Source organism: Salvelinus fontinalis, chromosome 28, assembly GCF_029448725.1.
Source record: "Salvelinus fontinalis isolate EN_2023a chromosome 28, ASM2944872v1, whole genome shotgun sequence".
In the NCBI taxonomy this organism is placed as follows: Eukaryota; Metazoa; Chordata; class Actinopteri; order Salmoniformes; family Salmonidae; genus Salvelinus; species Salvelinus fontinalis.
In genome coordinates, this window is record NC_074692.1 from 15,245,496 (window position 1) to 15,271,809 (window position 26,314).

Below are 26,314 nucleotides of genomic sequence, written 5' to 3' on the forward strand. Positions count from 1 at the left end.
GTCTCTAATGGCGCAGGTAAGTGCAATTTTATGAAGGTGCGCTGTGTTCTAACCACCACAAGCACAGATGTAATTGACACCAATGCCTAATTAACACTTTTTGGTACACAATAAAGGAACATGACAGACACATTTAATTTCCTATCTCTTATTTCAAAACTAAACCACTTCTATTCACTGGCAAGGATGAATTTGTCAGGGCTGTCTTTGACCATACAGCCTAGTCCAATGTTATATTATATCTGCCTCTCTGTCTGTGAGTCTAGGTTGATACAGTCTCCGAGGAACAAAAAACCACTCTGAAAAACTATACATTTGGAAATGTTCTCTTGAATCATTTTCCTGATCATGTTGATGAAATCAGCTTTTTTATATTATGCACCAATACCACAGGCTCCTCAATTTTTTTGTTGTCAATTATTTTGTACTGCATTTCAGTTTGTAGAATGGGTCTATTGACGTGAGACAGTGCTGAGTTTTCAGCTGCATCATATCAGCGGGAGATCTCCATCCAGTTGCCCATTCATTCCCAGTCTGTGTAGTTTGGGAATCATCATAGAGAAGAAAGCTGAGTTTCATTATTTACGCCTGTTATCACCTCAGGCACAGATACTCTGTATCCTCCTAGGTTTTAATCTGCTCGTCTCCCAGCATCCTCCAGGCTATTTCATTTAGGTTTTAATATGTGTATTTGACATTTTGTTCATTTAGCCTCTCCTTTAATTTAATTGACGTGCTGCTGCCTTGTGCTGTTGGTTTTCTCCTCGGTGAAAGGATTCCTTACAATTGCATGCCTACTTCTCATAGTTGGCCTATTGCTTATTCAACTTCTTCTCTTCACTGCATCCCCAGATGGAGTAGGTTGATTGGTATTACAGAGGAGTGGAGAAATAAACAGAAATAGGACTTTTGAAAATTTGAACTAAAATATGAATAGTGACCATTTAGACATACATAACACATAGACATACACACACAGTCCAACTTCCAATGTATTTAGACAGTTGGTGTACTACTTTGAGCCATAAATATATACATGTAAACATATATGGGTTTAGATGGGGAGTTTTGCAATGCCATCATCAACTGTTTGCCCACTTGAATGCATGCATGTATGAAAAGTAGTTAGGAATAGGGGAATTATAAAACAGTGGTGACCACAGACAGGTATGTATATGTAAATATGTATCGATTCTGTCTGTCTACCCAGTAATTTGAATGTAGAGCTTTGTGATGGTAATATGCATTACTTCGAAAATAGCTTCAGCTGTGGCGATTTGTTTGAGAGCGCAACTGTGCAACGCTAATGGTGAACTGCCCAAATTAATGGGGACGCACACCTTTCATTATTACGATTAGATTAGGTGGCGCCAATTGATGGATTCACTTGTGGCCAAATTTACCGCATTACCGCGGTTCCCATCAATTTGGTTTAAGACCAAATACAGGTCTTAATGTTATGGGCACTTGCTAAGTAGCTTTTTGTCTTTGTCAGTCATTCATTAATTGTAATGATAAGTTTACTTCTATCCTTAGGGATTTTGATAGAATCTTTATTAAGTAGGGCGCCACATTGCCTAGCGGTTAAAAGCGTTGAGCCAGTAACCGAAAGATTTCTGGTTCGAATACCCGAGCCGACCGTGTGAAAAAGCTGTCGATGTTTAGGCCTACTTGGGCAATGCACTTAAACCCTGTTGCTCTGGATAAGAGCGTCTGCTTAATGACTAAGATGTATATAGACAACAAATAAATAACATCGGCTTCCCTACAAAAGTAAAGTTTTATTGATGTAATAAATTAAAGATATAGAGACAATAATAATAAAGCGAATAGGCTTTATAAAATGTGTGTATAACTTACTTTCTAACGCTTTATTTGTCCATGCATTTAGATCTCATTTTTTTTATAATCCTCGTTCGCTCTATCATGGATATTGTTTACAATTACATGCGTACCTCCATAGACTTTTAAATTGGTAATGTTCCATAGGTCCCTGTTGTTCTTTGTCTAAACTCAGCTCAGGAGACCGTCGTCGGGAATGGTGCGTCTGCCATCTGCAGGAGAGCGACCGCACGCCACATTAAATGACCGTTCCATTGGCCACAGTCCACACATTCAGACGTCCTCACGGCTGCACCTCTTCTTTTCAGACTATTGATTTACCACATATCGTTAAAAAGGAAAGTGCACTAAACATGTCCAGTTAGAGGGAACCTTCATTTCCCTCAGTTCCCATGGTTTGGATAGGCCTATTTTCTATTAGAAAACGTAAATGAACACAGTGGAGGCCCACTGTACACTTCTAGCCTAAATTCCTCTCTGAAGCTAACCTTTCAAATATTGATTGGTGAGACTTACAAAACTGTACCATGGTACTGCTATGGTACTTTAATTCATATCATAGTACTACTATGGTACTGGCATAGATGTGGATCATGGAAATATCATGGTTTTAAAATGTGTTATAGCCTACATTCTACCACAGTAACGCACCATTATGATAAATGGTACCAAAAATGATCATATGGTCCCATCTTTATTAGTATGTTAGTTACCATAGTACAATTGCAGTATAATGCAATAACCCCCTGATTTCAAAAGAGGTTGGTTGGCATTATATTGATTAATCTATATACCATTATAGGCTAGTTTCTGGTAAAGTCAGAGGCAGACTACTAGTGATCCTAGTTTGTCTAAAACATCAAAGAAAAAGGGAAATGGTTGCTGTGAAAAAGGAGTAATACCTTCTGTATTAATAGTATCGTTTTTTGCTCATGTTTGGGTTCCCTGTGTTGTCAACCTGAAATGTCGATCATGTAAGATTTTGTAACGTAATTTTGGGCATAATTTTCAGTATTTATAGTCAAGGGGTGTTACTCTTGTTTTGGCCCGCAGAGGGAGCCGCTTGTTGCGCTAGCCTGCCTAGTCAGTGAGTCAGTTGAGCCAACTGAAAACTGAAGAGTGAAGCACCAGATAAACGAAATATTTTAAACGTTATCATCACGATGAGTGAGTTGTAAAGCATATGATATGAAACCAAGTTAGACGGAGTGTAATGTTATGATTGTTGTTATTTTTTGACGATGTTTGATAGCTTAATGAATTTCAAAAAAAAAAAACTAGTTAGCTCCAGTCAAGCTAACCTGTCTATTCATGGCAGCAGGACCACCGAAAGTTCACACAGTGTAAACAAAGGGAAACATTGTAACTTGCTGTTTTTAGGGATATGTTGAGAATTACATGATGGAAATGTATCTATAAGATATGATGATAATTTATACATTTTTACAAATAGTTTTTTAGTATGTTGACTATTTAGAATTGTATAAGACTAGCCAAGTCAGTTGAATGAGAGAGAGACAACTGAAAACTGTAATGAAGAGAGAAGCACCAGATTAACTAACTTTTTTATATCTTCAAGGTGTCAGACTCAATTCTTCTCACCATACCCTATCCAGGTTTTTATTGTACTTTTACTTAAGCTTTATTTAACTAGGCAAGTCAGTTAAGAACACATGCTTATTTACAATGACGGCCTACCCTGGCCAAACCCTAACCCGGATAACGCTGGGCCAATTGTGCGCCGCCCTATGGTACTCCCAATCACAGCCGGTTGTAATACAGCCTGGAATCAAACCAGGGTCTGTAGTGACGCCTCTAGCACTGAGATGCAGTGCCTTAGACTGCTGCGCCACTCGGGAGCCAGGTCCCCAGGTTTAAGAGGATGCACTACTCTACTGGACCATGTGTGTTGTGGTTATTCACTATGACCTTAAGGGGTTTAAGAGGGTACTACACCGAGACTTTGCCATTGCAGAGCGGGTAGTCAATGTTGCATTATGTGAGTACCTACCATAAATTACTATGTTTTTGGTCACTTTACCCCAAAAATGGTGGGACACTTCACCCCAAAACTGGTGGGACACACACCATCATAATACATTGTAAACAACTGCCATGCTTTCATGTTTCACTACATGCTGTTAGTACAAAACCATGGTATTCATTTTAATTGTACTACCATGGTTCATTTTTGTACCATGGTAGCTAGTATACTGAACAAAAATATAAATGCAACATGCAACAATGTCAAAGATTTGACTGAGTTACAGTTCATGTAAGGAAATCAGTTAATTTAAATAAATAAATTAGGCCCTAATCTGTGGATTTCACATGACTGAGAATACAGACATGCATCCATTGGTCACCGATACCTTAAAGAAAAAGGTAGGGGTGTGGATCAGAAAACCAGTCAGTATAGGGTGTGACCACCATTTGCCTCATGCAGCGCAACACAGCTTCTTCGCATAGAGTTAATCAGGCTGTTGATTGTGGCCTGTGGAATGTTGTCCCACTCTTCTTCAATGGCTGTGCGAAGTTGCTGGATATTGTTGGGAACTGGAACACACTGTCGTACACGTCGATCCAGAGCATCCCAAACATGCTCAATGGATGACATGTCTGGTGATTATCCAGGCCATGAAAGAACTGGGACATTTTCAGCTTCCAGGAATTGTGTACAGATCCTTGTGACATGGGGCTGTGCATAATCATGCTGAAACATGAGGCGATGACGGCGGATGAATGGCACGACAATGGGCCTCAGGATCTCGTCACGGTATCTCTATGCATTCAAATAGCCATTGATAAAATGCAATTGTGTTCGTTGTCCATAGCTTATGTCTGCCCCTACAATAACCCCACCGTCACCATGGGGCACTCTGTTCACAATGTTCACATCAGCAAACCGCTCACCCAGACGACGCCATACACGTGGTCTGCGGTTTTGAGACCGGTTGGACGTTCTGCCAAATTCTCTAAAATTACGTTGGAGGCAGTTTATGGTAGAGAAAATAATATTCAATTATCTGGCAACAGCTCTGGTGGACAATCCTGCAGTCAGCATGCCAATTGCACACTCCCTCAAAACTTGAGACATCTGTGGCATTGTGTTGTGTGACAAAACTACACATTTTAAAGTGGCCTTTTATTGTCCCCTGCACAAGGTGTACCTGTGTAATGATCATGCTATTTAATCAGCTTCTTGATATGCCACACCTGTCAGCTGGATGGATTATCTTGGCAAAGGAGAAATGCTCACTAATAGGGATGTAAACAAATTTGTGCACAAAATTTGAGAGAAATAAGCTTTTTGTGTGTATGGAACATTTCTGGGATCTTTTATTTTAGCTCACGAAACATGGAACCAACACTTAACATGTGGTGTTCATCACTACCATGGCACGAAAATACCATGGTATTTGTGACCAAAATAACATTATAGTACCATGGTATTTTTTCATTGTACTATCATGGTACATTTTTGTAATAGACAATATTAATATCTACCAAATCGTGAAAAAAATTAGCAAAGATTTAAAAAACTCTCAATAATTGAGTTTGTTCTAAGTTTACTGAGGTCAGACTTACATTACATTTGCAAACACTATTCAATTCCCTCCTAATTCAAGGAACTCAAAGCACTGAGGCTGGACTACAGTATGTCCCCTGTAAAAAAAGATATAATTGAAGAATATAGATGACCACAGTACTCTATTTTGTCTACAGACCTGTAAAACACTTATATAATTTAACCTCTCAATGTAGGCTACTAGTGGAGGAGCAAGGAGAGATATGACTCTCCATGGTTCCCCCAGAGTCAATGGAAGTGTTTGGTGCAGACCAGTGTGTGTGAAGTCATGCACAAGCCCCGCTGGACTGATCATCTGTTATTTCAGAGCCATCTGGGCCAGGCCCAAGGCTGTTTATATCCTCATGCAACAATCTGACTAAATATGAAACAAGAGTTGCATCAGAGAAGCCCAGTCCACATTTTCTACACTTCATCCCCCAACAAATAAAAACAGCATGCATCTTTTGTATCTAATTTACACATCAGCATAGAACAAAATGTATGCTGTTGTCCATACAGCAGAGGAAATTAGAGCGGTCTAATATGACCACATTGGGATCATGTACAAGCAGAGAAGGGGGAAACAAAGACCTCGTCCTCCATGTATCTGAAATCAACAGAGTAACAAATAAACAAAAGAGCCAATCTGCAAACGAGGCCAGTGGCTTATTAATCCATCTAATAAACTACACAACATTTTGTATTTAAATGAACAATCGGGAGATATCAGGAGATGCAAGGCAGCCCACGAGTAGTTTTTTTGATAGATAACTATTACAGAAGGCTATTGGTGAAATGAGGGGAGCTTTTATATGGGGGAAATCTTCAATTACAAATGAGCTGTACACTTGTTAGCAGTAATTCAATGTTTGGTGAGAGGTTGCTATTTGTGGCGCTGCCGAGATATGATCTTGCTCGAATGCCCTCTCCAACAGTTACAGTATGTTCCATGTAAAAAATGTGGTCAACATGAACCACCTATTGTGCAGCCTAAATCTCAGAATTTCTCAGAACCTAAATCTGAATTAGGAAAAGGAGGACCGAGCACGCCCCCATTCTCATCGACAGGGCTGTAGTGGAGCAGGTTGAGAGCTTCAAGTTCCTTGGTGTCCACATCAACAACAAACTAGAATGGTCCAAACACACCAAGACAATTGTGAAGAGGGCACGACACAGCCCAATTCCCCCTCAGGAAACTAAAAAGATTTGGCATGGGTCCTGAGATCCTCAAAAGGTTCTGCAGCTGCAACATCGAGAGCATCCTGACTGGTTGCATCACTGCCTGGTACGGCAACTGCTCGGCCTCTGACCACAAGGCACTACAAAGGATAGTGCGTACGGCCCAGTACATCACTGGGGCTAAGCTGCCTGCCATCCAGGACCTCTACACCAGGCGGTGTCAGAGGAAGGCCCTAAAAATTGTCAAAAACCCCAGCCACCCCAGTCATAGACTGTTCTCTCTACTACTGCATAGCAAGTGGTACCGGAGTGCCAAGTCTGGGACAAAAAGGCTTCTCAACAGATTTGACCCCCAAGCCATAAGACTCCTGAACAGGTAATCAAATGGCTAACTGGACTATTTGCATTGTGACCCCCACAACCCCTTTTTACACTGCTGCTACTCTCTGTTTATCATACATGCATAGTCACTATAACTATAGACTCATGTACATACTACCTCAATTGTGCCGACCAACCACTGCTCCCGCACATTGGCTAACCGGGCTATCTGCATTGTGTCCCACCCACCACCCGCCAACCCCTTTTACGCTACTGCTACTCTCTGTTCATCATATATGCATAGTCACTTTAACCATATCTACATGTACATATTACCTCAATCAGCCTGACTAACCGGTGTCTGTATGTGGCCTCGCTACTGTATATAGCATGTCTTTTTACTGTTGCTTTTATTTCTCTACCTACCCATTGTTCATCTAATACCTTTTTTTTGCACTATTGGTTAGAGCCTGTAAGTAAGCATTTCACTGTTAAGTCTACACCTGTTGTATTCGGTGCGCGTGACAAAAACTTTGATTTGAATTCCAGAGCTCTCTCCCATAGCATGATATTTATGTATTTTATTTAACCTTTATTTAACTAGGCACGTCAGCTAAGAACAGATTCTTATTTACAGTGATGGCCTACACCGGCCAAACCCGGACGACGCTGGGCCAATTGCGCCGCCCTATGGGACTCCCAATCACGGCCGGTTGTGATACAGCCTGGATTCGAACCAGGGTGTCTGTAGTGACGCCTCTAGCACAGATGCAGTGCCTTAGACCACCGCCACTCGGGAGCGAAACGGAACAAGACTAAACTACAGCATACACCTTCCCTCCATCCACAAGAGAGCCCTCACATACTAATACCTGCATGCACAGAAATAACAGGATACAGGTACAGAAAAATGAATTTTATTGTTTTAAAGAATTATATGATACATGAAATCACCTTAAAGACAGAACGCCTTCCCCTTCGCATGTCATAATTGTGCAAGCTTACAAATGTAAAATGGATTATTTTCTGCTTGTTCTGCCTACTCTGTACAGAGCTTTGAAGACCAGATTTCCATAGTCAAGTCTCTTTTAGTCCACCATTCTGGCAACTGTCCACTTGTTTGCATACAATCAATGCTAAACTCAGGCTATAGTAAAGAATTATTCTCAAAGTTAGGATGTGTATTTGTACTTTAACTTCACAATGCGAGGTATTCTGTCACTGTATGAACAGTATGAATCAGGTCAGACACGAAGGCTGGTTGTAGTTTTCTAGCTATTGAAAAGTATCTTTGTTCACTGATATGTAGAAGGCAACATTAATACACAAGCCAGGTCCAGATTGTGATCACATTGGTCTGTACTGTACATACTTTTAAAGTGACATCACATAAACACTTCTGGATACAGTCTATCTACATTTTGTGTCCGATCAGTACATGGGTGTGTTTTCAAACAGGTTAAACAGCAGTATCATCTATTTTGCACAGGTGTATTTAAAAACCATTAGATGCTGTACACACATTACTCAAAAAACAGGAACATAAGTCAGGAAATGTGGAGACAACACTAATATCACAACTTTAGAGATTGCTTATAAATGTGTGTCCTTATGACTGATGTTATTGGATAAAGTGTAACAGTCAGACCTAGCTAAACTACCCATAGAAATCTCCGTTACAGTATCATTTGTAATGTCAGAGGCTTTAGTTAAAACGAGTGTGACTCATTACTAAAGAGCAGAGTAGAAAACATGTGAAGTTCTGCATGTCAAATGTACGGAGCAAGCTTCGCTAACCTTGTACAAAAAATCCAGAGTAATTAAGCTCTGAACATTGAAAAAGAAATTACATCAGTGACACAGACAAAAGAAAACCCAGCCTCATTCTTCACAACCCTTTCAGAAGTGGTCTGAGTTCAAAATTAACTCTAGAAATATTTTAGGTTTTTCACCAACAAGGATTTACTGCTCATCGAGTAGTACTGTAGCTACAGTAAGGAGATCGTCCTGACATTGTGAAAGAGGAGGAAGAGGGTGGACCTCTCAAAAACACACTCTTAACAAACCAACATATCACACATTCACTGTACAAACCTCTCACGCAACACAGCCCACATTATCCCACAATGCCTTTTTCAATGGTCAGTAACATATCAGATAGTGTTCTGATTATTTGCTCTTTTTGTTGTGCTGTCTATTAATGGGATACTGTTTGAAAGCAGTGATTTAAAAGAGAAAATAAGACATACACTTGGCACAATGCTAAGTTGCACAAAGAGGGGGCAGTGCTCCTGCTTTTTGTAGCTGCAACATAAACAGATGATTTTATGAGTTTTGGTGCCTTTGGCTGTAAGTGATTAGAAACATGCCTGTAAATGAAAGATATGAAACTGGAATATACCTGCACTCTAAAATGAAAGAAGAATTCAAATAATACAAGAGTGCATACACATTTAAGAGTCCTTTTCTTGATCGTGTGAGGAGGTAGAGAGCTAATCCAATCACTAGTCTTTCTGCTCTATGCTGAAACATACATGCATTATAACAGCTTCAACTACAGAAATAGTCAACTTGTTCATTTGGAAATGCTTTACTTCCTTGTTATACCACGTAACTGCAAGAGAGCATTAATCAGTGTCAATAGAGGAAGCTGATGCTAAACAGTGAATACCTGTTCCATTACTCTTCATATCCAACCAATATTAAAGAGTATTGTGCACAAACAGAAACGTCAGGCTCATTGGTTCTAACTTTGAGGTAGGATATTAAATATTGAAGGGGAAAACGGCAATGGGAAAGGAGATGAGTGCAAAGGGAATGAACCGAAACAACCAGTGGTGTTCCACTCCCAGCACTAAGGTTGGAAAGAGGTTTCTCAGTGAGACCGGCTGTGGGGTTCAATGGTGATAATGCAGGGGTGACCAATAATTTAGGCTTGAAGGCTTTTCAAAATTCAGTGGAGATGCGCAAAGATTTTTTTCCCGGACCGATTTGTTCGTCAAAAGTAATTCGCTGGCAGTTGTTTGAAAACGTATAGGTCATTATAACATTAGAAATTGTACATACTTAATTAATCTTGTTTTAGACATTCAAGAGTGGCCTGGATTATTTTTTAACCCAATAATAATTTACCCAAAATAACCTTTTTTTTTTTTTTTTTTTTGCTCAAACCTCCCGCGGGCCAGACTGAATAGGGCTCGCAGGCCAGGCCGTATGTTGCCTACACCTGTAATAATGGTATGGGGAAGTAATGCCTATCCTATCCTTTATGGAAAACCAAAAGCAGAACCCTCATTCTCAAGAAAACATTTTTTTTTTTTTTTTTTTTTAACAGACTTACACAAAGTGGCCCTCCTCAAGGCACATTTCAGTATTTCTAAAAATACCAGCACTACTGATATTGTGCAGGAGCTGATCAGTGGTGACCCTGTCTATAAGCTGTAGCAAACAGCCAACATCTTATCCTGGGGGCTTCTCAGTCTGAGGACAATGCTGTGCTTGCCCTCCTAACACTATTAAAATATCTCAACCCTTACAGCTGCCTTAAATCTCCTAAATAGGCATGGTGTATGATTTCATTTATAGAAATAAAATACAATTCCATTAAATAGAATGAAAGAAATAAATACATTTTATATATAAATATGTGGGCCCTTCTGTCCAAATTGCCACGGAAAGTATTTAGGGAAGGATGAACCGAATAATGAATACATCTGGTTTACATTTTATGAAAAAAGCTGTCCTATTATTGATGTGCTAATGTAAAAAAAATATATATATATTAGCATGATTATTTTGGGTTGATCTTATAAATTTACTTGAGTCACCAATACTCAGTCAGTATCTATTGAGTTATGTGATTCCCCAGGATACGATGCATCTTGAAGAGCATTAGGATGAAGAGTATTTCAGGGGAAAGATTGCACAATTTAACAACCTTTCTCTCTTGCTCACCTTCAGGTAGTCCCCCTTCCACAACATATATATCTGAGATCATCTCTAGGAAACATGGTCCCTTTTCATCTGATTAGACGCTTTCATCAGTCAATTTAACGTCAGAATCATAACTTTAGATAAAACATTCAAGACATAGACCCCCACACCTCAACATGACTAGAGACAAGAGATTAAATGAAAAATGCTAATTAGTTTAAATTCAAAGTTAACATTTGCAATTTTTTCCAAGGCCTTTTTCTCCATGATAAAACCTGGATTTTGTCCACATAATAATCATATATACTTTTTAAATCTCTCAAAGTCTCTGACTATGTACAGCTATACAAACAGAGAGCAGACAGACAGGGTGTGGGTCTGGGTCCTGGGGAGCAGAGGGAGAGGGAGCAGTTGGTTGGGAAGTCTCCCAGTCTCCCGTCTCCTTCCCCATACAGGTGGCGGTTCTGCTTCACTTGCGATCATCGATGGTCTTAATGAATTCCACTGCCGCGGTGAACTGCATCCACCAATAGCACTCCTCCCCACTCAGCCGGCTGGCGTAGAAATTATTGATGTACTGAATAGTGGACAGCAGGCAGGGCGGGTTTGCCTGGGGGGTAGGGGGGCTCACATTAACCACAGAGAGCCATACGCCAGGCCATGTATAATACATGCCATTTGTAAATATGTCTATACAGGTTATCATACAGCAAGATCTTCATGCTACTACACATTTACTATACAGCTGTCAATGTGAGAAAGGATTGTCAGAATGTGTGCTGAGGATTCAGTTTCTCCCTCTGTGCATTAAGGAGACTGGGTTCATACTTCTAGCAAGGCCTTATGCTCACAGTAACAGCAGTTTGAACATTTTATGAGGTATAATTAGTGTTATCTAAAGTGAATTTGATGTTGACGTAACCATCTCAGAATAACTTGATATCAATGTGCGATGGATGCTCACCTTTATCAGGACAAAGACAAGCACAGGGACGAAGTCGTCAGCTCCAGGGACAGAGTCCTCGTTGGCCAGACTCAGGAGGTTCATGATGGTGGAACACATGCGCAGTATACACTGCACTTTGTCCCGAGGAGTCTTGTAGGCACTGATGGTCCGGATCTCCGACTGGGCAGACGGCCAGGGAGCCTCCCTCGCATACACCTGGAGCCAGACAGAAAAAAGCATTCAGCATGTCAACTCTGTAGAGCTCCAAACAGCAACACAAAATGAAAAACAGACTGATGGACAATTGAGGGGATACAAATCTGTGGGGAGTTACCTCTGGGATTTGAAGAGCTTTGTGATTTGCCGTCACCACTTTTGAGAGACGCGCTATGTGTTCCTGAAGAAGCCTAGAGGGGGGAACATAGTGTATTGATTGTTCACTTAATCTAAGCTTGAAACCTATTACTATAGATATACAGTGTAATCTTCATTCAAATCTGTAAAGGATAATGACGGTAAACTAGCATCCGAGGAGGACAGGAAGCTGGGTAATTTCTAAGCGTGAGTGGCAGCAGCCACACGAATGCTGAGGCCATGTGACCGAGGTGAGGTGGCTGCAGCCACAGTTCCTCACTGGTCTCTCAGGATGTCCCCGTCCTGGTTGGGGTAGAAGGCCAGCTTGAAGATGCGGTTCATGACGCTGCGCTCTATGGCCATCTGGGCATCCTGCAGCTGGTCCTCGCTGGCGTACTGCCAGATGGCATCATGGGCCATGGCCCCGTACAGGTAGCGCAGGAAGTCCTCCACTGCCGCCGTCTTGTCATCTGACGCTGTGCACCCCTGGAAGGCTGGGGGGAATCAGAGATAGACACACTGAGCACTGGAACAGAGACTGAACACTGACAGACACACTGAGTACTGATCACCCCTGGAAGGTTGGGGGAAGAACCTGAGGTACAGACACACTGAGCAATTAGAGTATTTTAGAGGTTCCAGATTGTAAATGACACACTGCAATGAGATGCAGATAGTTAGGTTGAATTTCAGTGTCTGTATTTTGAATTCCATACTATGGCCCTTCAGAGGTCAATCAACTAGCAGAGACACCATCAGTCGATTCATGGTTCCAAAGTCCCAGTGAGTACATCAGTAATAAGGAGCAGAGACCTTTGATGAAGTCCAGGGACTTCGCCTCCATGTGTTCCAGTAGGAGGCGAACACAGACTGTGGTGAAGTAGCGGTTAGCCACCTCTTTGTCCCTCAGCACCCGCTGCAGCAGCCGCTCCAGGTGGGCCTGGGACGTCTGCAGGCCTTGCCGACACCGCGTCAGATACGCTATGTAGGGCGCCCGCTTCCTAACGGGGGGGACATGCGGGCATTACGGATTATGCTTCTGAACGGTTGCGTTCACTGAACTACTGAAATAGTACTACTGAAATCAGACATCACCCACAATATTCATTGATAGGCTATCTAAATGTTTATTTTAGCCTTCCAAATAGAGCTACAGTTGAAGTCGGAAGTTGAAATATATTTGGCTAAAGTGTACATAAACTCAGTTTCACAGAATTCCTGACATTTAATCCTAGTAAAAATACCCTGTCTTAGGTCAGTTAGGATCACCACTATTTTAAGAATGTGAAATGTCAGAATAATAGTAGAGAGAATAATTTATTTCAGCTTTTATTTCTTTCATCACACTCCCAGTGGGTCAGAAGTTTACATACACTCAATTAGTATTTGGTAGCATTGCCTTTAAATTGTTTAACTTGGGTAAACGTTTTTTGGTAGCCTTCCACAAGCTTCCCACAATAAGTTGGGTGAATTTTGGCCCATTCCTCCTGACAGAGCAGGTTTGTAGGCCTCCTTGCTCGCACATGCTTTTTCAGTTCTGCCCACACATTTTCTATGGGATTGAGGTCAGGTCTTTGTTATGGCCACTCCAATGCCTTGCCTTTGTTGTCCTTAAGCCATTTTGTAAGTATGCTTGGGGTCATTGTCCATTTGGAAGACCCATTTGCGACCAAGCTTTAACTTCCTGACTGTCTTGAGATGTTGCTTCAATATATCCACAACTTTCTTTCTTCATGATGCCATCTATTTTGTGAAGTGCACCAGTCCCTCCTGCAGCAAAGCATCCCCACAACATGACGCTGCCACCCCCGTCCTTCACAGTTGGGATGGTGTTCTTCGGCTTGCAAGTCTCCCCATTTTTCCTCCAAACATAACGATGGTCATTATGGCCAAATAGTTCTATTTTTGTTTCATCAGACCAGAGGACATTTCTCCAAAAAGTACTATCTTTGTCCTCATGTGCAGTTGCAAACCGTAGTCTGGCTTTTTTATGGCGTTTTTTGAGCAGTGGCTTCTTCCTTGCTGAGCGGCCTTTCAGATTATGTCGATATAGGACTCGTTTTACTGTGGTTATAGACACTTTGTGCATGTTTCCTCCAGCATCTTCACAAGGTCTTTTGCTGTTGTTCTGGGATTGATTTGCACTTTTTGCACCAAAGTAAGTTAATCTCTAAGAGACAGAACACGTCTCCTTCCTGAGCCGTATGACGGCTGCGTGGTCCCATGGTGTTTATACTTGGTACTATTGTTTGTACAGAAGAACGTGGTACCTTCAGGTGAATGGAAATTGCTCCCAAGGATGAACCAGACTTGTGGAGGTCTACAATTCTTTTCTGAGGTCTTGGCTGATTTCCTTTGATTTTCCCATGACGTCAAGCAAAGAGGCACTGAGTTTGAAGGTAGGCCTTGAAATACATCCACAGGTACACCTCCAATTGACTCAAAAGATGTCTATTAGCCTATCAGAAGCTTCTAAACATAATTTCCCCAAACTGTTTAAAGGCACAGTCAACTTAGTCTATGTAAACTTCTGACCCGCTGGAATTGTGATACAGTGAATTATAAGTGAAATAATCTGTCTGTAAACAATTGTTGGAAAAATTACTTGTGTCATGCACAAAGTATATGTCCTAACTGACTTGCCAAAACTATAGTTTGTTAACAATAAATTTGGGAAGTGGTTGAAAAACGAGTTAAGACTAACCTAAGTGTATATAAACTTTCGACTTCAACTGTACATATTTCAAACAAAACAAATCAACTGTACCACTGAACTATGTCCTTGCAGTAACAGCAGTGAATGTGCAGTGCTGCTCCTTTTGCAGCGTCTCTCTTCCTCCACAGTTACCTGTAATCCTCGGCGATGGCTGCCAGCAGCTTCCTGCAGGTACGTGCGTCAAAGCGGCTGACGCAGCGAGTGGTCTCCTGGATCTGGGCCATCTGGTTCTTATCCTGCAGGTTGATGGCCTCCGCCAGCTGGACCTTCAGGAAGCACACGATCTCATTGTCTGGGAAGGAGACGGGAGACAGACAACGGTGGGTGAGACGCTCAGACACACTGGCCCCTCGCTGGGAGGAGGACTACTGCTGTAATCAGATCAGCCTGCCATGCTCCCCCCTGACATGTGGATGTGACTGATGACTACCGAGAGAGTGTCTTATGGATTTCAAATGTAACCATTTCAAAGGATGTCACTTTCTATTGTGTAGTCGTGTCCTGCTGGTAAACGTGCAGCGGGCAGGCTTACTTACAGGAATGAATGTGGCCAGATATAACATGGCCAGCAATAATAGAATGGTACCTTCAGAGTCCGTGTGGTCAGGCAGCCCATTGCGTGTGGTGGCAGGAGCCATGAGGGGGAAAGCCACAGAGTCTGCTGAACACAAGGCCAGTCTCAACTTCTTCTTTGCATCACTGCAACATTTGAGCAGAAAAAAGGAAAATGGAGATTTGGTTTGGTTCTTATCACTTTTGTCAATTTTCATGCCTCTGAAGCACTTCTTGTTAATAAAGCATTGCATGAAAGCTGAGGTATTAACACATTTTGTATTATTACTGTCATCATAGCTGTGTGACTTCTGTGAGCTGGTAAGGGTTTACTGACCTGAATGAGAACTTGCTGGAGTCGTGTTGCTGGGCTGTCTGGCTGGCTGAGTCTGGCAGGTCGTCTGTGGACATGTTCTGCAGAGCTTCGTCGTGTAAACCCTCCTCTCCACACAGCTCTGTACACAACACATTCACACACTCAAATTAATTCACTGAATGTGTGTGTGTGTGTGTGTGTGTGTGTGTGTGTGTGTGTGTGTGTGTGTGTGTGTGTGTGTGTGTGTGTGTGTGTGTGTGTGTGTGTGTGTGAGAGAGAAAGACACTGACCTCCTGTGGTGTCATAGGCTGCAGCGGTGGCTCCTTCACTAGGGCTGGTCCTCTTGATGTTCCTGTATTTGTCCAGGATGTCTTCTGCTGCCTGGGCCTGGGAGTTCCTGGACAGAGTTTCGTCTGACAAACACACAGGACGCATTTGGGTTAAACCTACCATGGGAAACATACCCACTCCCCCACTGATTCAGCAATATTTGAGTGCAATGACAAATCAGGACAGACCTTGTGGGACGCGTTCATGGCCCACATCGTCTTTCTCCTGCCTGTCCCTTTTCCGGAAGGCTATCGGAGCTGTGGAGAGAACATAATGAGTGGGCTAGGAGAAGTGATGCTCTGCTCTCGCTCTCTCTGGACCACAGTCTCATCATGACAGCAGAACAAGAAGTGTTGTTGCACACATTTACGGTGGTTTTTACCATTGACTAACATTGTAGATGAGAGATGCACATAGTAGCATAGCAGCATATAAACTGAACAAAATTAAGATGTATCCCTATTCTGAATGCACGACAATAGCACAGGAATGCTGGAGAGGTAAATAAAAGCAAAATGGCTGAAATAATACGACTGCTAGACCATAATGGACAAAACATGTCAGATACACCCCGAGTGTAGAAAACATTAGGAACATTTCCAATGACAGGCTGACCAGGTGAATCCAGGTGAAAGCTATGATCCCTTATTGATCTCACTTGTTAAAACCACTTCAAATCAGTGTAGATGAAGGGGAGGAGAGAGGTTAAATAAGGATTTTTAAGCCTTGAGACAATTCAGACATGGATTATGTATGTGTACCATTCAGAGGGTGAATGGGCAAGACAAAATATTGAAGTGCCTTTGAACGGGGTATGGTAGCATGTGCCAGGAATTGTGTCAAGAATTGCAACACTGCTGGGTTTTTCACGCTCAACAGTTCTGTGCGTATCAAGAATGATCCACCACCCAAAAGGACATCCAGGCAACTTGACAACTGTGGGAAGCATTGGATTCGACATGGGCCAGCATCCCTGTGGAACGCTTTTGTAGTCCATACCCTGACGAATTGAGGCTGTTCAAGACAGAGTGCAAAACAAGGTGCAACTCAATATTAGGAAAGTGTTCCTAATGTTGTGTACACATATTAAAAGATAAATATATACAGTGAGTGTATGTATGTATGTATGTATGTATGTATGTATGTATGTATGTATGTATGTATGTATGTATATACACATACATACATATATACATATACATACATAATATATATAGAGATAGAGATATGCAAATAAGCAGGTGAGGCTATTAACACACGAGTGTCAACAGGACAAACAGGGGGTCTAGATCCAGATGACAGAATAATCTTGCAGGTCAGTATTTACAGCCAGAGAACGTGGAGAGGTATAGCAATGTATAAATGCGTTGCCATTCTGTGCGCCCTAATGATGCATTGCAAACATTACAGTACAGAAAAATGGGGGCATCCAAAAGAAATGCATGAATGAGGAGCCGGGACATCAACTCAGGCAGCACCATGTCACATCACAGCTCTCTCTATCACAAAGGGCCACGTCTACAAGCGTCATGGCTTACAGCACTCAGCCACTAGCGCTGCCGTCAGTGCAGCTAGCTCGATGATGACAGCTAGTGTTGGAAGTGTTACCTGGGACTTCACTCTCAGCCGTCCAATACAGCACTGTGTGAGGAACACAACAGACAGGGTTGGCCTTTCACACACTCAAGTCTACCTGGCTGACACTGAGGGGCTAGGCAACACATCACCATGATATTTCACAGCACAGCAGCAGGACCAGGCCAACAGAAAGGCCTTTTTGTGGACTCTGGTTTTCTACAGTTTGACAGAGGGGTTGATATTGAATGGATGGACAAGGACATTTTTTTCCTCAAAGACTAAAATATTAATAGGCTATTCCATGTACACTAAACGGTGCTCTGCTGTTCTTTCTGTCAAACTCAAACTTACCGGGTTTACACTTCACTGTGCAGAGCAGGCTTTATTAATACAATGTTTAATGTTTACTAAAGGAACATCATTATCTAAAAGAGTAATAAGCAGTCATCTCTTGTAGGCACAGCTCATTATTTCCCTGACACTTCTATGAGAGATGGTTTTGGAGTTTAACCGCAACAAGAGATGTGTAATCACTCAGCGGTGATGACAGAGAGGTCTATGTAATGACCATTAGGCTGGGGATGACAGGACCGCTGGGAGGGGTACCACCGCACACTCTACACCCGCTCAAGCCCCTCAAATGACTGATTCGTTTTTAGAAACTAAAAAAGAAAATCTAGTGCAAGTGAAATGTAAGAAAACACTTGTCCATTTGTCTGGTGTAACATTCAACAACAAGAAACGGTATTTTTCAAAGCAGAACATCGACGTTGGAGTGGAGCGATCGTGCATCATTCTTCTCACATTACAAATTGTTAAAGTATAGGTCTTAAAAAAAAAAGTGTACATTTTCTGCAATAGATGTGATTAACCTGTTGAGGATGGGGGCGCTGTTGTGACTATTTATGCTAATCGTGTAATTTTTGAAACGGCTTCCCACAAAATCCTTGATCGTACAATATGCATATTATTATTATTATTATTGGATAGAAAACAGTCTATAGTTTCTATAGGAGTTGAAATTTTGTCTCTAAGTGGAACAGAGCCCATTCTACAGCAATTTCCCTGACATGGAGTCAGATTTCAGAAATTTTGGCCCCTGATCTGGAGTCAGTTAAAAGGGCACTGTTATTGCTATGAGTATACGGACACTGCTTACGTCTTCCCCTGGATGCCTTTACGTGATGACGATTTGAATGGGGTCGATTGCGCGTTCACAGGCACTACAAATTAAAAAACCCTGAGGCTAGTCACTTTTGGAGCTGCGTCATGCGCCTAGAGGACACCGACCCGCACCTGTTCCAAGCATTAGTGGAGGGAGTAATATTACTCGGGTCATGTTTCTACTCGTTATGGGAGTTAAAAACATCATAAGGTAGTTAATTTAAAGCGTTTTATAGCAATTTATATCCGTTTAGTGCGATTTTGGGACATTTATTTCTGAAACGCTGTGAATTGCTGGGCACGCTTCCAGTTCATCCCGAACGCAGTTGGCATTTCCACATGGCAAGAGGACAGCTTTCCACCAAAAGACGATTGGACCCAAGAAAGGATCCTTTGCCCAAGATACTGATGGAAGAACAGCTCAAAGTAGGACATTTTTATTATGATAAATCGTGTTTCTGTCGAAAAATGTTAGTGGCTTAGGACGCCATGTTTTTTGACGTAGCTTCGCTTGGCGCAAACTGTATTGAAAAGTAAGGATAATTTAAAAAATGTAATTCCGCGATTGTATTAAGAATTAAATTGTCTATCAATCCCTGTCCACCCTATATTTTTTAGTCACGTTTATGAGTATTTATGTATAAGAGTAGATCACTGTCTAAGTGGCGCACGGACATTTTCTCACCAGCTGGGCTACATTTCACATTGTCTAACCATGATTTTGGTGGCTAAATATAAACATTTTCGATCAAACTCTATATGGATTGTGTAATATGATGTTACAGGAGTGTCATCTGAAGAATTCTGAGAAGGTTAGTGAAAAAATTAATATATTTTGGCGATGTTGACATTATCGCTCACTTTGGCTAGAATCAATGCTGGGCTGCTATGTGCTATGTTAATATAACGATTTATTGTGTTTTCGCTGTAAGACACTTAGAAAATCTGAAATATTGTCTGTATTCACAGGATCTGTGTCTTTCGATTAGTGTATGCTGTGTATTTTTACGAAATGTTTGATGATTAGTAAGTAGGTAAACACGTTGCTCAATGTAGTTTTTCTAGTCCATTTGTGACGTTGGGTGCAATTGTAACCTATGCCATCTACCTGAAATATGCACTTTTTTCTAACAAAACCTATCCCATACCATAAATATGTTATCAGACTGTCATCTGATGAGATTTTTTCTTGGTTAGGGGCTATAAATATCTTAGTTTAGCCGAATTGGTGATAGCTACTGGTGTTGGTGGACAAATAAAAGATGGTGGATTATGCTAATGTGTTTTTAGGTAATAGATGTACATCTTTACATATTGTGTCTTCCCTGTAAAACATTTTAAAAATTGGACATGTTGGCTGGATTCACAAGATCTGTGTCTTTCATTAGCTGTATTGGACTTTAATGTGTGAAAGTAAAATATTTAAAAAAAAAAAAAAATTTGAATTTCGCGGCACTGGTTTTTCAGTGGGGGTGGGGGGGGAGTGCCGCTAGCGGCACCCTCATCCTAGACAGGTTAAGAGAACATCGTGAAAGAGTGAAAATAATGAACGAGACATAGTAACAATTTCATGGAATATTCAAAGAAATTGTCAAAATGCTTAACCCACTAAAAGCATTTGTTGCAACATAGAAAAGAGGGCGTGCCAAACTGACACAGAGATGGATGGGGAAAGAGCAGGTTTAGAAGTTATTTCTTACCTTTGGGAATGGCTGACTGAAAACGTTTCTTCCACCATGGTCTGTTGCGATCAGACTTTTCCTCATCACTGTCCTTTCTCTCCTCAACCTTTGGAAAATAAATATTCAAGTATGTTTTTGAATGCATACTGACGCTGTACAGTAGCACAGGAAAGAAAGGCTTAATGTACTGACAAAGCGACATTCTACTTCCTTATCTCACTTCACCTTTTATAAATGTAATCTTTAGTGAAATGACTAAGACTGTTGTTACAGAATGCAGTTGGTATAAAACTGGGCTTGGAGAGCAGAGCAGCATGCAGGACTGATGTGACAGTGATGAACAGCAGCTCTCACCTCTCCTTTTAGGGAATCCTTGCTGGGGGACGAGGACGGCCCCATGGAGAAGTGCCCGGCAGGGTCCCGCTCCTCGGCTGCCGCTCTGCGGTTGAGTCCCGGGTCGCTGGTAGGCCGGCGGCCTTGGCAAACAATATCAGAGCTGCGGCTGCGTACCAGCCTGTCTGGGTAGGAGTGGCGTTGCTTGGTGTGCTCCAGCTCAGCTTGGGCCAGGCAGTGGGGCGTGAACAGGGAGTAGCGGGGCTCCTGGCCTAGGGCACAGGCCTCTGGGATGGGAGGGTCAGGGGGAGGATGAAGGGGCCTGGCGTAGTGCACTTTGGGCCTCACGATGGTACCAGTAGAGAAACCTGTGGGGGGGAAAAAGGCTTAGTTTGGTTATACAGCTTAGCACATAGGGGTGTATCTGAACAACAACTACCTCCTCATTCCTCAGAAACACTTTCACAATTATCGAGTGTGTCCAGAAACAAAGGAACCACAGCAAAACAATGAGGAAGTGGAGGAAAGTGAGGCTGGTTGGTGGGAGACAAGCCATAGGTGTGGGTAGGCCACCTGTTCCAAGGGTAGATTCTCTCTCCTGAAAAGCTTCCAATGGCAGCCTGGTGCCATGAGCACAGTGGCACAAGGGACTGTGCCAAAGTGCCTGGGGTGAGGTCTGTCATCCCCTCACCTTGCCACACAGCTCACCTCACTCAAATTAGCTAATTGAAATGATATTCCCACTCAGTAGACATTTTTATTGCACTAAAGTTTTGTCCAGTAATTGGGGCGAGACTCTTTTGGTTCATTTTCTCAGAGATCAAGCTGTTCTGAGCCTATGCCACTAGAAACAACTTAATGATGCTAATTTCCTGGTCTGATTGGGGGAGCAGAAATTACCTTCCCCGGAGGATAGGGGATCGAACATGGCCAGTAAGGAGTCTGCCTGCGAGGCCGGAGAAGCCAAACTGTGGTGTGCTCCTGAAACAAGAATGTTATTCATACGTTAAACAGATAGCCACTTTCTGATATAATTGTTCATGCCATTAAAAAAAACGCATGGGCTATTCTTTGTATTGGCCATCATGTACCTATGCTTTGTATGAGCCATCTGGTCTAAATATTAATTTGAAAACAAAGCAGAACGTTTCCAACAGGGTCAGCAGCATTCTAGTGTAGTGGAAAGGTTATGGCAGCTCATCTGACAGGGATTGATAGGTCTAGCTGCTGACAGTGTAGTGATGCCACGGCCAGGCCACACGGGAGGTGACACTCTCCCCTCTCTCCTACCGTGGGACGACTCCTCCCCATCTGGACTGGTCACAGAGTCCTTCCCCCCAAAGTCCGAGCTGCACTCCGACCGTAGGTCCTCCGTCTTGCCTCTATCTTCTGATGTCGCTGCAGGAAAAAAACAGGAAAAAAAGATCTGTTACAATCTGTGCCATCCAGGAGTTGGTAACATTTTGTGGAAGACTTGGTTTGGATTTGGCTGACTAGCTCCTATTCTGAGTGACGGGGAATGTGTGACAGTTAGCAGTCAGAGCATACAAAGCGTATTGAGAGGATATGCTGAACGGTCCCTCTCAGCCAGGGATCCACTGGGACCTCTAAATATGGTAGCGGGAGCTCCCAGGGTGGGAAGGGAGATGCAGTAGTAAGATTGGATAGGCTCTGTCTGATTTATCATCGGCACGGCCCTTGTGGGACAGGTTCCTACAGGAGCGCAGCCGTGGGCACAGGCCTAGTCATCTTAATCTGAGATGCTATGTCAAGCATGTCAACGCACCCTGTTCACCTGAGCTACCAGTACAGAGTGCCAGTGTTAACCTCCATGTCCTAGCCAAACTCTCACACCGACCTGGTTGTACTGGCTTATCTAGCACTATCTGACTGTTCTCCAGCCAACACAGACAAAACCCAATATGGCTCTGAAATACATTCATTATAATTCTTTGACTGGTTAGACTTGTTATATTTCAATCTGTACGTTTGTATAGAAACTGATGTGTTGGGTATACTGTAAAGCTTCTATGAGTGAAAGAGGTGCAGGGTACCTGAGATGACGCTGAGCCCTGGGGTGCTGGGCCGGGAGCTGACCTCTCTGACCTCTGTGTCATCGGAGGTGCTGCCCAGCCCTGAGCAGCTCTCCAACTCCTGTAGACGCTCTTCCTGCTTCAGGTCTGGGGCTTCTGGAGGGGGAGGAGCAACACACACAGAGAGAGCACAGTCACATCCAGTTATAGTCAACAATGTAAGTTGTTCATAGGCACATAGTGTATGTAAGAATGCAAGTGTAGGCATATACCTTACTGTATGTTTAGTCTCCCCTTTCTGGCAGGATAAAGTAATAGCTAAGAAAACTAATATGCACGAAAGCAAACAAACCATCTACAATTGACAAAGGGAAAAGCGTAAACTCGAGTCCAGGCCGTTTTGTGGCTGCCCAATGGAGCTGTTCAGCTTAACCCAGAGGCCCCAAAGTAACCGCACTACTCATTTGCATGCTCGTTAGTAATAATGTGCTAGTGAAGTGCTCTTCAGAGTGTAGTTTTCTGCTGCCTAGCCATGAAATAAACTCAACTCCAGGCGCGCATCAGATAGCCCTATTACAGAGCAGAACAGGGGCAGCAAACGGAAACAAAAAGCAATCAAGACACTCATGCATGTCAATTTAACACTGCACATATTGCAATGGTGCACTTCAATTAACAGAGAGAGTCCGGGCTTTCCCAAGAAACACTCGTACTGATGTTACTAAAGTAATCTATTGATATTCATGAAACGCTGACTTGCAAAGGGGTTTAACCACGTAATCTAACATATGGTTTTAGGACATTTTATTAACCAAAGAATAGACATATTTTAAGATTGATTTGACTCCTACTGTTCATAATAACGTTTGGTTTGTAATTGCTGCAATGGGACCATATTCACACTGTGCTGGAACTGCTCAGCACAACATGTCCATACATAACCCCCCCACTGTCAGAGGATTGTGTTGCAATGCCTACAGATTTGTGAGAGGATGTTGCCAGCAAAAAGGTTGACACCATGTCAATAGACTGCAAACAGCTGCTGTCCTTGAACATTTCCTCATGGCTGTTCCTCCACTACAGGTGCAAACACACCTGGAGGTTCCTTTGGGGAAACCCAGAGCTGTATTTTACTGGCAAAGGCAGATCTACCCTGATAGACAGGGTAGTGTACACAAACATGACAGATTGCACCCACTTCCTTGATATGGAACTGGGGGGGGGGGGGAGCACACCTGGCGTGTCCAGCCACACACACCTGCCGATGCAGTGCACGGAGGAAGACAAGAAAAATACTTCTACGTAGAAACTCATGAAAAATGTTTGTAGAGTTACGAAACAGACAAGAGGAGACTCCATTCAGCTCCTAGAACCCCTTCTCAACATTGAACCCACCTGAGTCGCTGGGCAGGACCTCCACACTCCAGGCCTCGCTGGTGGTCTCTGAGATGGTGGATCCATAAGGGTCTAGCAGCACTGAGCTGGAGCCTGGTAGGCACAGCAGGCTGCCCAGCATGTTCTCTACAGTCGCCCCTTAGCACAGACAGACAGAAAGAGAGAGCCTGAGGTCACAGGCATTTCACACTGGGCCCACAGGCACACACTACTGTGCCAAAGTGCAAAGGTTAATGGTAATATCTCACCCCAACCCTGCCTCCTGAGCCATGACTTTGAGATGTTGATTAAGCTGGGCATTACTCACAACTAAATTACCCCACACCCACAAAGTCCTCCACACGACGTCCCTCCATTTCCATTTGGGATGCGGCAGGTTAACAGCAGGTTAAGCAGGTGTGAGTGGGTTAAGCAGGTGTGAGTAGGTTAAGCAGGTGTGAGTGGGAGTATGGTGGCCGGGGAGCGGATCAGGAGTCGACCCGTGGTACCCGCACCCACAGGTACGCCATGTTTCCACTTCACAGCACACACACCATGGGCGCACGTGCGTGCCAGCGCCCAGGCAACAGTCTGCGGGGCTGGGCGGGGGCAGGGCCCTTTCTAGCGGCAGGAGAGCTCTACCCTGCTGTCCATGTTTACAGTCTTCAAGGTAGGGGCGCAGAGCACTTGTCTTTCAGGTGGATGATTAAATGAGTGGCACAACAAGAAGTGAAACAATTAGAATTTCTGCCTCATTATCATGGTAATCTTATCAGTGGGATAATGAGGTATTAATGGATATTTAATGTGCATCTCATAACCCAATCCCTTGGAGAAAACACATAAGGAAATCGCTGTAAATTCACTTAATGATGGAAAAGTCCCCCAACGCCATATTCCAAGCAATGAAAAATGGTGGATGCAAATGAGAAGGAACCAAGGTCAATAAGACTGCAGGGACTGAGTGAATGTCAGAGCGAGAGAGCGAGAGAGAAACCAGTGAGGGAAGAAAGGAGAGAGGAGGAAGAAAGGTTTGCGTGGAATAAAATGAACATTCTGATAATTCTGTCTTAGAGAACATTGAAGGTTGTCCTTATTTAACAATTGAAAAAAATAGATGGAATGCTCCAGAATATCGCCCCGTAGCGCTCACATCTGTAGCCGTGAAATGCTTTGAAAGTCTGGTCATGGCTCACATCAACACCATCATCCCAGACACCATGGACCCACTCCAATTCGCATACCGCCCCAACAGATCCACGCAATGTCTTGCACTCTACACTGCCCTTTCCCACCTGGACAAAAGGAACTACATGACAATGCTGTTCAGTGACTACAGCTCAACGATCAACACCATAGTGACCTCCAAGCTCAACACATAAGCTAAGGATCCTGGGACTGAACCCCTCCGGCAACTGGATCCTGGACTTCCTGCCACGCCAACCCTCAACACGGTGGCCGCTCAAGTTCCCTCCTGTACACCCACGACTGCCTCGACCGCCACGTCTCTAACACCATCATCAAGTTTGCTAACGACACAACAGTGGTAGGACTCATCACAGACGACGAGGCAGCCTATAGGGAGGAGGTCAGAGACCTGGCAGTGTGGTGCTAGGACAACAAGCTCTCCCTCAACTTCAGAAAGACAATGAGCTGATTGTAGACTACAGGAAACAGGGGTGCGAGCACGCCCCCAACCACATTGATAGGGCTGTAGTGGAGCTTCAAGTTCCTCAGTGTCCACATCACAAAGGAATTAACATGGTCCACACACACAGTTGTAATATGCTGAAAATATTTGGCTATGACCCTCAGAACCTCAAAAAGCTCCACCACTGAGAGCATCTTGACTGGCTGCATCACCGCTTGGTACGGCAACTGTAAGGCACCCGACCGCAAGGCGCTACAGAGGGGGGTGAGTAGGGCCCAGTACGTCACTGGGGCAGAACTCCCTGCCACCCAGGACGTCTATATCAGGCAGTGTCAGAGGAAGGCCCAAACATTTTTCAAAGACACCAGCCACCCAAGCCATACTGTTCTCTCTGCTACCGCATGGCAAGCGGTACCAGTGCACCAAATCTGGACCCAAC

At 43.1% G+C, this 26,314-nt stretch overlaps 1 protein-coding gene across 9 annotated transcripts in view; it reads right to left on the bottom strand.

The window, feature by feature from the left end:
• Positions 1-7,814: 7,814 nt before the first annotated feature.
• LOC129826246 (GTPase-activating protein and VPS9 domain-containing protein 1-like) overlaps positions 7,815-26,314 on the bottom strand; it is a 40,611-nt gene continuing 22,111 nt past the window's right edge. For 5 of the 9 annotated variants that reach the window (XM_055886768.1, XM_055886767.1, XM_055886766.1 and 2 more), the window contains 17 exons: positions 24,246-24,383; positions 22,872-23,006; positions 22,108-22,215; positions 21,718-21,798; positions 20,839-21,185; positions 20,503-20,590; positions 17,669-17,701; positions 16,249-16,317; positions 16,021-16,143; positions 15,752-15,869; positions 15,449-15,561; positions 14,995-15,154; positions 12,960-13,147; positions 12,427-12,640; positions 12,127-12,199; positions 11,811-12,008; positions 7,815-11,456 (listed from right to left, as the gene is read on the bottom strand). In XM_055886768.1, coding sequence (XP_055742743.1) covers positions 11,316-11,456; positions 11,811-12,008; positions 12,127-12,199; positions 12,427-12,640; positions 12,960-13,147; positions 14,995-15,154; positions 15,449-15,561; positions 15,752-15,869; positions 16,021-16,143; positions 16,249-16,317; positions 17,669-17,701; positions 20,503-20,590; positions 20,839-21,185; positions 21,718-21,798; positions 22,108-22,215; positions 22,872-23,006; positions 24,246-24,383 — 2,327 coding nt within the window. In that variant the 3' untranslated portion in view covers positions 7,815-11,315. Of the gene's footprint in view, positions 11,457-11,810; positions 12,009-12,126; positions 12,200-12,426; positions 12,641-12,959; positions 13,148-14,994; positions 15,155-15,448; positions 15,562-15,751; positions 15,870-16,020; positions 16,144-16,248; positions 16,318-17,598; positions 17,702-20,502; positions 20,591-20,838; positions 21,186-21,717; positions 21,799-22,107; positions 22,216-22,871; positions 23,007-24,245; positions 24,384-26,314 lie in introns of those variants that run through there. The other 4 variants (XM_055886771.1, XM_055886764.1, XM_055886769.1 and 1 more) reach the window with 3 other exon arrangements.